This window comes from Prunus persica, chromosome G5, assembly GCF_000346465.2.
Source record: "Prunus persica cultivar Lovell chromosome G5, Prunus_persica_NCBIv2, whole genome shotgun sequence".
NCBI lineage: Eukaryota > Viridiplantae > Streptophyta > Magnoliopsida > Rosales > Rosaceae > Prunus > Prunus persica.
Window position 1 is genome coordinate 15262425 of NC_034013.1, and position 13866 is coordinate 15276290.

General features: G+C 37.9%; 3 protein-coding genes and 1 non-coding gene across 6 annotated transcripts; 1 reads left to right on the forward strand and 3 right to left on the reverse strand.

Annotated features, from left to right (window-relative positions):
- On the reverse strand, positions 2395-4086 carry LOC18776311. 2 transcript variants are annotated; one of them, XM_020563574.1, is made up of 3 exons: positions 3146-4086; positions 2990-3073; positions 2395-2845 (listed from the first exon to the last, which is right to left on the reverse strand). In XM_020563574.1, the coding sequence occupies exons 1-3, from the start codon at positions 3713-3715 to the stop codon at positions 2690-2692; spliced, it is 810 nt and encodes a 269-aa protein (XP_020419163.1). In that variant the 5' UTR covers positions 3716-4086; the 3' UTR covers positions 2395-2689. The 2 variants fall into 2 exon arrangements, with proteins under 2 accessions (XP_020419163.1, XP_020419162.1); XM_020563573.1 differs by having other exon boundaries at positions 2990-4085.
- LOC18776301 lies at positions 4212-6443 on the reverse strand. The gene is made up of 4 exons (XM_007209219.2): positions 5841-6443; positions 5411-5524; positions 5038-5319; positions 4212-4746 (listed from the first exon to the last, which is right to left on the reverse strand). Exons 1-4 carry the CDS (start codon positions 6327-6329, stop codon positions 4543-4545), a joined length of 1089 nt encoding a protein of 362 aa, XP_007209281.1. The 5' UTR covers positions 6330-6443; the 3' UTR covers positions 4212-4542.
- TRNAM-CAU lies at positions 6624-6695 on the forward strand. Its single transcript has one exon. It is a non-coding gene; the product is annotated as a tRNA-Met (tRNA).
- LOC18776147 (transcription factor MYB35) lies at positions 6892-9423 on the reverse strand. 2 transcript variants are annotated; one of them, XM_020563572.1, is made up of 4 exons: positions 9339-9423; positions 8603-8770; positions 8359-8488; positions 6892-7753 (listed from the first exon to the last, which is right to left on the reverse strand). In XM_020563572.1, the coding sequence occupies exons 2-4, from the start codon at positions 8733-8735 to the stop codon at positions 6934-6936; spliced, it is 1083 nt and encodes a 360-aa protein (XP_020419161.1). In that variant the 5' UTR covers positions 8736-8770; positions 9339-9423; the 3' UTR covers positions 6892-6933. The 2 variants fall into 2 exon arrangements, with proteins under 2 accessions (XP_020419161.1, XP_007211249.1); XM_007211187.2 differs by lacking the exon at positions 9339-9423 and adding an exon at positions 8914-9085 and having other exon boundaries at positions 8603-8740.

The following is a 13866-nucleotide window of genomic DNA, read 5'->3' on the forward strand; positions in this document are numbered from 1 at the left end:
AGAAAAATGATACTCAGCTAAGCAATTATAGTTACACTAAAGAAAGTGTGTTTGAGATTATGCCCAAGATAGTTTTTGCCAACCTCGTCATGTGCCCTCTATCTTAGAATCTTGCCCAATGCAAAGCAAAAGTTGACTAGCCACTGTGTCATTGATGGGTTTGTGAGAGAGAATAACTCCCTCTTGGAGCCTCCTATTCCTAATCTGGATATCAAAACGTGCCTCATTATCATGGATTTGGAAATAGAGTTAATGACCCCATTTCATTATCATGTCCACTTCATATATTTGCACCTAACTGACATCAAAAGCGATTTCTATGCCTCTCTTGCTAAGCTTTCAATTTTTTGCATCAAGGGTTTGTGTCATGGCATGTATTGTTGCAGATGGAGCCGAAAAATTGAAATAAATGCTGGGAAAAACAGCTTTAATTTGATGTTTGGTAGAAAAGAAAAGAAAAGAAAAGAAAAGACAAGACAAAAGAACCTTAGCTTAAACAATCAGTATAATGAGACATCATGTCAATTTTTGACAACAAAATTAGTAAATTATTTTTTACCATAGTAGTAGTATGGTACAGAAATGTGGTATAATGGTTTTCTAAAAGTACTTGATATTTTTGCCTTCTTCCTCTTTTTTACAATTACATTTTTTTTTTCTCTTGTCAAATGGTAATTATCCCTGAATTACAGGAATGCTAGGGAGTCAAGCTCATATAATTAGTTGAGACCTCTACCTCTTCAAGGCTTCAAATTTTCATGAAGCAACGAACTTGGCTCTTTGCATAGTAGAATACGGACTGTGAGTTTTATATTGTTTTTTCATTTTAAAAAAAAATCGAAGTTAGGAAAGAGAAGGAGGAAAAACTCACACACGAATACCATGTGAGGTTTATATTATCGGATTAACATAGATTTTCAAACTAAAACCTTAAGTATATGAACTCGTCAATATTATCTTTCGAATATGTATGATTTAGTGTTTGTTTGGTATTGTTTGAAATTGAAGTGGCTTCTTAATTTGGAAGGGGAAAAATAAACTTAAATAAAGAAGAAAACAGTACCACCATCATGCCAACTTTCTTTTCTGTTTAGGAACTTCCTGTTCACTTGGGAAATTACTAGGTCAACTTTTTTCTGTCACCTGTACATGAACTGTTAGAACTTATTATTATCTGGTACATTTGCAATATACGTGGCTACTTTATCAATGCAGTCAAACAAAAGCTCTGCATTTTGCATGTGATGGCCGTAATATCTACCAGAATGTTAGTCGTGTATGCACTCAATTTATTTTGCTCAATCATTGTTGCTTCTTCATGTAACCAATCACTGAAGCGTTTGTCTGCAGAAATATCGTTTTTCATTTCAGTGCAATCAAAAATGGAAATTTTATGCCAATAGGAAGACTTTGAATTTTGCAGGGTCTTCAACCCTTAATTCAATTTATGTGCCCACATCAAGATCAAATTTCATCTCAATGGAGGCAAACCCAGTTGCATGCTTATGACTTTGATCAAATCCATGGCCCAGTTAGTGCCACAGAAATGAATTTTGGGCTAGGACCCAAGTTTTAGTCGAAGCCCCATTGTTTAGATGCACAAATTGACAAGTGGTCTCCCAATTGCTTTGCTTGTGAAGATGATGCGGGAGAGGTGGCTTCCCTTTCAAAATGGTCCAGAAGCTGTTACAATGCTATTCTCGTTTCATACAAGTTTTTTACGGCTACATAAGAGGGTATGGGTGAGGGCTTTAAAGGTGGAGGGGTCCAATCCAACCATGTGCAAGTTGAAAATGTTGATGTTTAATGGTTGGATTGAACCCCTCACCCATACCCCATCCTTGTTGCATTTCCGATCCTACCTATCTACAGGCTGCAACATCAGCGCTGTATGCCTCTGTTCTTAATTGATGGAACAGAAGGCCCCAATTTACAAGCAAGTTAAATGATTGATTTGGGGGAGGGGGTCCTAGAACTTTCTAAAGGGTTTGTGAGTGTAGCCTGCAGGGGCCTCTGAGTCTCTGACCAAACTACCAATAATATAAAGATACAATACAAGTTTGGAAACAGGACATATTTTATGACCTTTTTGGATGCTATCATTTGATGGATTAAATGCAGAATGAAAGTTTACTAATAGGCAGGCGGTGCAAGTTATAATGCACTGAATCTGAAGCATAGATCAAATGCCAAATCATCTCACATTAGATTAGATGGTGAAATCAAAGCAACAACCATGTAGCATGAGGTCCATGAAATATATCAACTCCTAAGCTCATGAGAAAATTCATTTTTATCTGGTGTGAAACTCAAATGCAGGTGATCCTATCATTCTCCTATGACCACTGATGCAAGAAGCCAAAAGAAAAGAACCAAAAGAAAAACACAGAAAAGCAACCAAAAAGAACATTGTGACACTGACAATTATATTATGATTTTATAACACTGATACATATAGACTTACAGGGCCAGAAGAAGGGATTTCATATTTCTCAATTAGACAAATACTAAGCCCCTACAAGTTACAACTAAGTAAATGTCTATGAACAAAAAGATGGGGAGAAATTTCCATCTCTCCTATGCTTTCCCTGCAATAACCATTAACCAATGTACAAGCTCGAAAGAATATAACTTATTTTTGAGCTTTCCAGAACTTCCTACACTAAAAATTCTTGAGCTTTCCAACTGTTCAGTCTGCTCTTTGTACCGTTGTCTTAAACAAGAGGATGTACATTTTTTGATCCATTGAGAAATACAGAAACCCACTTACAGAGTGTGTCACAAAAGACCCAAAACTGGTTCCTACAATACAGTGCCAAGCTGGCCCATATACCCCATCAAATTCCTGCATAAAAATTGCACAACCCCACAAACCATTCACTAATTAGTCATAAACTCATCAAACCCACATCACACCAGTAATCTCAACCAAATCAAAGTTTAAAGTCCTAATCTGGATAATTATGCTCATAATAACAACTGTTAATACCTTTTTGAGAGTCAAAGCAAGAGTCTTGGAGGTGAACTTTTCCAGGCTATCATGTGTCTTTCTTGCACACTCAACAGCATGGATCTGCATAAATGGTGGCATATCAGCTGAAACAATTTTCACACCATAACTTGAAAGCACATCTGCCAATTGAACCTGTGAGCCAGAGAGGGATCTCCTTCTGCCACCGCTTGAGTTCAGTGAAACTGACAATCTCCTATTATCAAATTCATGCTCTTCTTTAAAACCCACCAATCCCTTTTGAGCTTCTTTCTTCTTCTTCACAACCACCTCCTCAAATTTCTTCTTTACCACATCTTTACTGGATTTTTGGGACTTGTCTTTGCAAGCTAATTCCTTTGTTGTCTTGCTCTGTTTCTCAATATTGGGGCCAACTGATTTGGGCTGAGGATTTGATTTAATGGAAGACTTGGAGGAACCCATTATGGCAGAAACTGACATGGCTTTGGCTTGCAAACGAGTGTCAGTGAGAGCTGGGAGTGTTTGTTGACTGTTGGGTCTTTGTGACGTACGAACTCTATGACTGGTATTGACTCTAGAGCTGTTGCTGGAAATGGAAGAGGGTTTAGAGGGCATGGAAGAATCTAGGTTATTAGATAGGTGTTGAGAAATGGAGGGCTTGGTGTGTTTTTTGAGGGTGGGATCCATGGATGCTTTTGGTTCTGGTGCTGCTAAAATGCGCCGTTGGGTGGTCTGGTTAGCCATACTGGTTTTTTTTTTTTCGGTGTTCGGTGGTGGGTGGATAAATCAGAGGAAATGGAGATGGAGGTGGAGGAGGTTATGTTGTGTTGATATGTTTTTGGAGTGTGGTCAGTGGTCAGTAGTCAGTGGTGGGGTTCATTGGATTGGGACTTGTGTGGTGAGATCTGGTTCTGTTTTTTTTGTTGTAACGTGCGCCGTTGGCGGAGGACAAGGGAGGCTTGTGATGTTTTGACCGTTGACTGCAACTATCTAAATGATCCTAGCTTTAGTGTGTATCCTAGGGCAACATTTGGGTGATATTGTCTTACAATTTTAGCATAGGGCAAGAATTTGCATGAGTACCCTACAAATCCTATTTGTTTATAGTTGTCACATGACTTTTGGTGCTGTTGAGAGCGTATTAATCGAACAGCCAATTATTGGATTTTTCTAATTTAGTTAGATCCCCTCGACTCAATAATAGAATTCATGTGGTGACTTTGATTGATCCTCGATTGAATTGATAGGAATATGAACTTGATAACCTTGAGAATCAGTGTAACAAAAGTCCAGAAAAATTATCAGTTGGCATCCGCCTTCAATACAGCTCAATTTGACAACCCTTTTTGTTGTTGTTACAATTTGACAAGCTTCATTAATTTACAAAGATACTATGATCGAAAAAAGAAAGGAACCCAATTGAGACAGGCTTCTGATCCTTGAAGTCACCAGAATTTTGAATCCCCTACGTGAATGCAATGGATGGCTTCATAGTTGTCTAATGTTCTTCATTCCATCCCCACGATCAACCTATAGCCCCATGGTAAACAAAGGGAGTGCATAACACAAATCTAATTCCACGGACTTGGCAGCCGAGCATCTCTGAAAGCAGAAGTGCCGCCAGACGCTGCAGGGGATGGAGAGGATGCCATGTAGTTTGTTCCTGATACAGATAATGTGGGAAGAGTTGCAGGATTCCCCTGGTGCCCTGCAGGAGCAAAGCGCGATGGACTGCTGCCAGTAGCCCCCAAAATTGCCCGAGAGGGGTGTGAAACCTGCACAAAAATTTGATACCCGAAAGTGAGTTCATGAATAGATAGCAGAGCAAAGAGACATTAATTGCGAAGTACTTCCTCATATTTTTAAGAAACTCTTGTTTTTTTTCCCCTAAGAAAACTACTTTTGCAAGTCCCAGACTTGACTTAAAGATCCTTAGTTTATAAGCTTTCACAAGACAATTATAAAACCATCAACATGGCAGTCAACACAAATGAAAGCAAAATCGGAACATGCACAAACACTTCACTGGTACCATAGAAATTGTAGTTGGAACCAAAATACATTACCACATTGTGCTGAATATGAGTTGGCCTTCTGAGAGGAGACTCTGAAGATGGGGATGTGCTGTTCATCCGGAAGATATGGCGAGAATGAAAGTTATGATTCGAATGCTCATCACCTTCACACCCTTCCATCTCAAGATTCGCCTCCGAGCCCAACCTAGCAGCAGCATGCCTAGTCATTGACCCGGAGTCATTTGTTACATCCACTTGAAGTGATACAGATGGGCGAACCACCATTCCTTGCATACCACTTCGTCTCTTTAATTCCTCCTCCGCATTTAACATCTGTAAAACACACGAACCAACTCCTTAGTATTGATCCTTCCCAATGTAACATAAAGATACGCACAAATGAATCACGAGGCCAAAAAATTACCTGCTTCAAGACTTGTACTATAGTATGTTTCCTTTGATTCAAAACTTGCAGCTTCTCCTCAACTTCTCTTTTCCTTTTTTGCTTCTCATCTAGCACATCCTCTTTGTTATGTGCCTATCATATAAAAAAACAATAGTAGTTACTAAACATTGCTCAAAACTGCGCAATAAAAAACACTTGATTTTGTAATCATAGTTCAACAAATCAAATGAATGCTTGGACTTGCTTTCTCAATGCGTACATAGAGTTAAGTTGTTTTGATTTGGTAAGCATTAAGAATCACAACTGGAACTAACTCTCGTTTCTTTCTTCACACATTGATACTTCAAATCCAAATTTCATACACCAGTGTAAGAACAACATAAACTCATAAATACCCAATTCGAAAACAAAATTCTACTAATTCATAAAACTGGCAATTCTTGCATACCTCAGAATTGGGTTTTCCCTCTTCATCCACTTTCTCAACCTTCACAGCTGGTGAATTTACACCGACATCCACAGCATCGGAACCTTTCTCAGGCAAATCGGGTTTGAAAGCAGGAGATGCATCGGACCCATCAACGGGTTTCACCGTAAAATCAGCACCGTCAGATTGTTTCTCATCCTTGTCGACCCCAGAAGGCCCAGCTTCGCAATCAGCAACAACATTCTCCGGTGCTTCGAATTTAATCTTGGGGTGTGTCAAAGTGTTCATCTTTGGTGCTTCATTGAGCTGTTCTGAAACAAAAGAAGGGTTAGGGTTAGGGTTAGAGGAGGTGGCGGGGAGGGTGGAGCGGACGCGAGAGAGAGCTATAGAGCGACGGGTTAAAAGGGATTTGAAGTCCTTGAGAGATATTTTAGGGGTTGGCATAAGCCATCGACGAGGTACGTCTGGGACTCTGTGAAGGTTTCCTCTGTACAACGAAATTGCCACCATTTTAGTAGGCTCTATTTTGCTTCAATCTCTGCTTTTCTGCTTTTGATTTTAGGTTGTTGAATTTTTTATAAGAAGAAGAAGAAGAAGGAAAGTGTTTAGGTGGGTATTATTAAAGATAATTAATAAGGGGTTTATATAATAAAGCAAACGCGGGTAAAACAATTCTACGGATGTCTTTTATTTTATTTTATTTTAGATGTTTAAAATCCAACCGAAAAATGCTTTAAAAAATTAATTAAAGTGTGGACAGTGCTTATTAGTTAATTAAGTTTCGGATTAAAATAATCTCAACAGATCAGAGTGGCGCAGCGGAAGCGTGGTGGGCCCATAACCCACAGGTCCCTGGATCGAAACCAGGCTCTGATAGATTTCTTTTCTTCTTTTTTTTCTTTTTTTTTTTCTCTTTTTTCTGGCTTTTTTGTTATTAAAATACCACTATTTTGGCTTTGATGCTAAGAAAGTCACTGAGTTCAGCTGCATTATACAACGCAAGGCATAAAGTGCCAACAAGAGGAGAGGCCTGTGATCAGGTTATTCTCACAGCTTAATTATATAGAAAATCTTATTAAAAACAGTGGCATAAATTCTGGAGTAAAATGTAAACTCAGTAGTAGAATGGTTCTTCCATAAGTTGGGGAAACTCCAAGAACATCTCATTCTCTCTTGCGACCATGGCCTCCACAAATGAACTGTCACATGGAGATGTAGCCTCAACTTCATTATATTTTTGCATACCAGCTTGGTCTTCAATTTGGCTTTGTGGTATTGCTGCTTTCGATTGGTTCAACATGTCCATCGACGAATGCTCAGCCTTATCCTCGTGTTCTTGAGCATCACTGGTTGGAAAAAACGCGTCTTCAAGGAGAAAATCGCTCCAGCTAAAGGCCTGCAGGGTTGCCTGCTCTTGCGCAGCAGATGAACAAGTAGAAGATGATGGTGATGATGACAATGTGCCTTCATGAATGTACAAATTGGGAGGGGAAGATTCAAGGTTGGTTGAGTTTGAGGCCTCTGTCACCAATCTTATGGCCTGCAGCTGTGTAAGAAGATCAAAGGGTTGGTTGCTAGATTGAGCGTTGCTCAAGAAACTGTCTTGAATTGGTTCCATTTTGATTGGTATCATTGTCATTGGCATCAAATGGCTGTTGATATTGGAAAATCCTTGTGTTGACAATGAATATGGTAATTCTGGCTTCATCAGGATTGCATTCTTCAAGTCTTTGTTGAGAGAACCTATTGCCATTCTCATTCCAGCTTTCGGGAGGCCACCGATGTTTCCATAGTCCGCTAAGATTTGAGAGAAGGGCTTATGAGTAACATGATCAATTCCCATTTCTGAGAGCTTCTTTTTCAGCTTAGTGTTCCAGTAGTTCTTTACATCTTTGTCTGTCCTCCCAGGAAGTTGCTGAGCTATTATAGGCCACCTGCACCACAGAATCCATGATAAAAAATAGTGAGAGAGGATCAGGTTTCTTGCATTAGCAACAGAAAATGAGGCTTGGGGATTAGGGCTTGTCTTCTTGCTTGGCAATCCATATGATCTGTTGGGTTGACTTTTGGATATGAAGTGAATTTCTCATTTTGTCATATCAGTGAAGGTTGTTGGGTCACTCAGGTATTGTGACTATAAGCACACTTGCTACAATTAGGAGCTAAAAGAGCCCCTACCTTTTAGCTTTTTATCCTGAGTACAATTTCTTGACAATTATTAGTTTGTTCAAAATTCACAGGCTCTCTCTCCAAAGGTTAAATCAGAAAAACTAGGAACTGGAAACAACGACAATGCAGATCGGATCGGATACCATAAAGTAAAGATTAGTGAGAATTTTTCTTCCCAAATTCCTCCCCCTAAAGTATATAGTTCATGGAAAACAGCAGTAGAAGTAAAGATAACAAGGACAATGTAGCTGCAATGTTAAATAGTAAAAACAAGAGTGATATGATGCATTAGCAGTAAAGATAGGCAAGGAGGGAGGCTTTGGATGAACTATTGTAAATAGCTAGAAGTCTGCATATAAAAAAACCAAACCTGCTGCCTATGGTTGCATGAAGCCTGACAATCAATTCCTCCTCATGGGGTGTGAAGGACTCATGCTTGAGATTAGGCCTCAGGTAATTAGTCCACCTAAGCCTGCAACTCTTCCCACATCTTGTAAGTCCTGTAAACACTCATACATTAAGTTAATTAGCCCAGAAATGTAGCATATAATCCACCAACATCCTCCGGCCACCCGGTCAAGAAAGAATTGAGGAAAAAGAACACCAAAGATAACCTGCTTTTTTTGGAAAAGCAGTCCAGTTACTATTTCCATGCTTCGACCCATGCGCGAGTATCTTTGCATCTTCCTCTTCAGTCCAAAGACCCCTTTTCAAATGCAGCTTTTCACAACAAGCAGGCCTCACCATCTTATCTGTGTTAATCCAATATTGCACTTAAAATCCTAAAAACAAAGAAAGCAGAAAACAAAAAGGAAATGATAAACAAAACTAGTCTCTGATTATAAAGAGAGATGAAACTGATTCAACTTCAATTAACTCTGCTTATGCAGATGCCTACTGAAAGAGAGATGTGAGATGAAGGTACTGGTTTAAAGTATGACAAGTGTGGAGGCAAGAAAAGCATGAGGCTGACGAAATGGCATCTTCACATTAACGGCTTGACATGAAAATATGAAATAAAAATCAGTCTTCCATTCTCACATGCTTGGCTCCTGGAGACCCTTTGAGTCTTGGTTCAAATTGGGTGAATTATTTGGTTCAACTTAGATTAAATCTAAGTAAAAAACCATAAATAATTGATAGTTTAGATTATTCTGCCTTTGTGTAAAAGAAAATGACCAGTGCTTTAGTTTGTGATTAATCACAAGTTTGATGAGACTACCTACTTTAAACAAAATGGTCAACTAATTAAGAAATTAACTTGAAACATGCATATGAGGCACACACACACAAAGCTATATAATCACCATGTTTGCGTGATATGCATATAGCAGTAGAAATCTATCCTACCAAGTACTTTATAACTTTTCTGTGTCAAATGCACTTGTCAGGCACTGAAATATTGGATCTTTTATGATGTAAATATAAGAAGAAGAAAAACAATCAGAAACTCGAGTAATAGTTTTCTGTTTTCAGTAAGTCCCACATCGGAAAAGACCAAAACGAGGCCGGATGGAGACCGGATATAAAAATGGAAGAGATGCTGCATTTGAAATCACGCAGCCACGCGGTGAGCACAAAGCGAACTATTCTTTCGCCTTTTACTAAAGAATACCGTGTGCTCGCCGCTCATAGTGGCATACGCCCATTTTTGGAGGGGTTTCTCTTCTTTGGAGAAGCTCCTGTAACATTAGTTTTCAAATGTTGTCGTTTTCAGTCCTCTGTATAATATTTTTACTAGAAATAAAAAACACAAAAGAGGCAGAATTGAATTATGATCACCCAAGTTCAAATTCTTCTTTTTATATAAATTTAAGCCATCAAAACCAATCCAAAGGTTCACAGGAGTCCACATAATATGAAATTTGTGTATTTTTAAAATAAAAGAAAAGGAATTTCAATCGCTTTTATTGTTTCCTTCGTGGTGGTGGTTTTGATCTATTATTCTAAAAATCCCCTACTGATTTTGTGGGGTTTGTAAATGGATCCCATTTTGCCACTTTCTATGAAGCAGGCCCATAATACCATGCTCAATTGGCATATGCCGACAGGAGCATAACACTATTTTGTCATTTTCAGTTAAAATCGTCATGTCATGTGAAAAAATCATCATCAGGATAGAGACCTAAAGTGGAGCACCACAAAATGAAAATCAAAAAATACATCATATATTTTGGTCGGCCAAGAATTTGAATTTTCCTCATTTCATAAGAAATTTTAAAAGCAAAAGCCAAAAGGGACAAGCTACTTATGATCAAAGATACCATTCAGTGTATAGAACAAAAGTCCAACCCATAACAAGCAGCTAAGAGATTGTTTCAATTTAGAGATTGTTGTATCTGTATAATATTAGATAAATGGATTTGCGTATATCACCAGAAAAAGAATCGCAATATAGCATAAAATGATTAGAAATTATAAACTATCAGGTTTTGTTCTTTTTTCAGCAAGAACCTGGAACATGTGGCGCACAGCTAATGCCTTGTGATGAGCTCCAAATTTTAAATTCAAACTTTCCAGAGTAAGAGACTTCAGAGACAGGTATTGCTCCTCACCAAACTACAGCTCCTTAGGCATTGATTAAAGGCAAGAAAATCATGCCCATGCTTTTATTTTTGCTAATATCAGTCCATTGATGCGTCGTGAGATTCACTTTTTGCATCAACAACTTACAATCACTTAAACGAGCAGAACATCGATGCTAACAGGACCCTACCTTCAATAGCTAGATATTCATGTAGTGGTACTTAATTTTCAGTGGATCCAAGAATATGTCCAGATGAGAGAAACCCTGCCACTTTGTTTTGGTCAGCTCGATAAAAGTGGTTCATGGATTTTTTTATAATCGAAGTTGGGTGTAAATAAAAAATACAAAAGGTAGTGGTGCTCCAACGTAAGCCTGAAAAATCCAATGCAACTTTCGTGTTGGATAACAATGGGGGCCTCAACTCAGAGCTGTTACAACGCATTAATTTATAATGTGTGTGGGTGTGACATGTAAAAAGAAACAGAACAGTGGTGTGAGTCAGACTTGATTAAATTTCATCCACGCATGTCATGATTTTACATTTGTGCGTCGTCAAATTTCAGGCCCGTATATTAGTAAATCAGAATAGCGTGTTTGTTTCTTTGTTTTTTTCCCAAGTTTGGAAGGAGAAGTGGTGGGAAGTGTCATCGGGCAACTTTTACTATTGAGCTATGAAACACTTGACGTGTCTTTTCTCTTACACTAAGTTTAAAATCTTTTTATGACAGATGAGAATAATTTAAGGTCTAGTTTAGAATATTATTTTGTCGACAAAAAAAATATCACATGCATGTTTAACGTCATTTTATTTGTAGATATGGACTTAATCAAATTTACTATATAAGATGTGCTCCACAAAAGTCAACAAGTCTAAAAGTTTTTTGGGGGTAGATTTATGAACTTTGACAAATTATTTAATTTCATCTGCGAAGGTCAACAAGTCTAAGAGTTTTTGAGGAATTTGATAAGCTTCCAAAGTCCTACAAGGTATATGGCCATTGAGATTATTGACAAGAAAAGCAAATTTTACAGTTGGTGAATAGGAATTGGTTGCATAGCTTTCCATGCATCAATAGCCGAATCATTTTTTTTTTTTTTTTCTAATGATTGTGAAAGTGGAATCATCCATGTGTTGGGCTGTCATCAAATTCACATAGAGAATGAGGCAGTAGTCAGAGCATCTCCACCCACAAGGGCTAAGTCTAAGGCAAAGGCAAGTAAGGGCTGCCACTATTCACGTGAATAGTGTCAGCCTTTGCATTTGTGGTTCCACCCATGGGGCAAAGTCTAGGGCAAGTCTAAGGCAATTACTATTCATTGTACTTTATTTCCTATTTTTTTATACTTTAAACCATTAATTTTGATAACCTTTTAAGATTATATTTTCGGTTGTCATGTGTCACTATTTATTATAAAATTTTCACTTAAAATTTAAGATAACATTTTTCGGATAAATTTTTCAAATAAAATTTTCGGATAAAATTTTCGATTGCCACGTGTCCATATTTGTTATAAAATTCACATCCCACTCATAGGGAAAATGAATAAAATTGTTAGGTATTTATAGGGAAAATATCCAGAATTTTTTGGTATTTTTTTAAAAAAAATTTGAATTTTTTTCAATTTTTTTTGCAATTTTTTAAGCCAAAAAAAGCAAGGCCGTCAGATTTCTGGAAAAAATTGCATCGGAGGGTCCGGGACGCGCCACGTGGCATATTCCCGTTGGAGCCTGTCGGAAGTGACGTCACGCTGACGTCAGCGAGCGAAAATCAAATTTTTTTTACTGTTGGCGCGTGAATTTCACGCGCCAACGGTAAAAAAAATTTGAGTTACTGTGCGCTGGCGTCAGCGTGACGCCAGCGCTGACGTCACCAAACTCGGGCTTCAGCCCGAGCAAGACTTGCCCTTGGGCTTGATCGGGCTCGTGGGACCCACCACGAAACCGAGCTGCGGGCCTTGCGCTGGAGCCATCTCGGGCTCGCCCAGGGGGCCTTTCACCCGATTTCCTATGCGCGCTGGACGTGCTCTCATGGAAGACGGTGGTGGGGGGTCACTGTTGCTGAAGCGGGTGGTTTTTGGTTTTTTTATTTCTAAAGTTTTTTTAAAATCATTTTATTTTTATTTTAAAAGTAAATATGAGTGTTGAATCCAGTTGTCAAAAAATAATACATGTGACGAATTTTGAATGAAAATATTACTAACAGTACCATTCTATAATTTCTTCAAACTCCTATATTGTCTAATTGTCAACGTAAGTCCATGCATAATAACATCATTCATCAAGTTTTATACTCAATGAAACGTGTCTAACTCTCACTTCTCTGACTAAGAAAACAAAAGACATACCCCATTTGGTTATAAATTAAGGTTGGTGATCTTTGAATATTTCATGCCATTTATTTCCCCATAGATCGAGTCCATATACATGTAAAGATCAATCAAAACTGTGCAGACTAAGTTTTGTTATGAGAGAGAGAGAGAGAGATGGATCATGAAAACAACTTTCCAACTTGACAAAATTAAAAAACAAACCCAAGAAATGACTTGAAATGAACAATGGAATTCCAAGGCATAATATATGATATGTGATGAAATAGTTTACCTCATTTGTTGTACTTGTGTGGTGGGTATGTGTGAGGTTGCCAAGAAACTTAAAAAAAAAGAGAACGTTACAACTTACATGGTGTCTAGATTGTGTATTTATAAACCCATGAGATGGTTTAAGCACATTTTTATTGAAGGAGTCTCCTTCAACTTCAAGTTTTGAATTGTATTAGTTTAACGTGAAGTACCTAATTAAGCACCTTAATTACATTGCTAATTTTTACGATATCTACAAAGCATATAAATAAGTGATGTGTATATGATGTCTCCTTTTGCCAAGTCTAATCATTTGACATCACTCTCTTCAATTCATCCAAAAAGCCTTTGCACCCACCCGATCGAGAAAGGAGCATATAAATAAGTGATATATATCATGTCTCCTTTTACCAAGTCAATTCATTTGACATCACTCTCTCCAATTCATCCAAAAAGCCTTTGCATTGCACCCACCCGTCGAGAAAGGGAGGTTTTCAACATATAGTGTTTGTCACGCTCTTCTCTATGTGTAATTGGAGGGACTAGCTTGTTCCTTTCACAAAAGTTAGTTAGGAATTGATAGATTTACCATTTACAGAAGTTACTTTTTTCTAAAGCGCTTTTGTGTAATTGAAGAAACAATTATTTCCCGTACGTCCCTAGTCAGTTGGTAATTAATTAGAGTGCACCTATTTGGTATTTACCTTAATCAAGGCCTTATTATAGCTAATTAAAAAACAAATTTTTAGAAAAAAGTGATCAAAGTGGAAG

Coding starts and splice junctions, on each gene's coding strand:
- LOC18776311 (XM_020563573.1), bottom strand. CDS start 3,715: ATGGCTAACCAGACCACCCAACGGCGCATTTTAGCAGCACCAGAACCA. Junction 2,846..2,989: donor TTGCTTTGACTCTCAAAAAG/GTATTAACAGTT, acceptor ATTTTTATGCAG/GAATTTGATGGGGTATATGG.
- LOC18776301 (XM_007209219.2), bottom strand. CDS start 6,329: ATGGTGGCAATTTCGTTGTACAGAGGAAACCTTCACAGAGTCCCAGAC. Junction 5,320..5,410: donor TAGTACAAGTCTTGAAGCAG/GTAATTTTTTGG, acceptor TGTGTTTTACAG/ATGTTAAATGCGGAGGAGGA. Junction 4,747..5,037: donor CTCATATTCAGCACAATGTG/GTAATGTATTTT, acceptor ATTTTTGTGCAG/GTTTCACACCCCTCTCGGGC.
- LOC18776147 (XM_020563572.1), bottom strand. CDS start 8,735: ATGGTGAGGCCTGCTTGTTGTGAAAAGCTGCATTTGAAAAGGGGTCTT. Junction 8,489..8,602: donor TGCTTTTCCAAAAAAAGCAG/GTTATCTTTGGT, acceptor GAGTGTTTACAG/GACTTACAAGATGTGGGAAG. Junction 7,754..8,358: donor CATGCAACCATAGGCAGCAG/GTTTGGTTTTTT, acceptor TCTGTGGTGCAG/GTGGCCTATAATAGCTCAGC.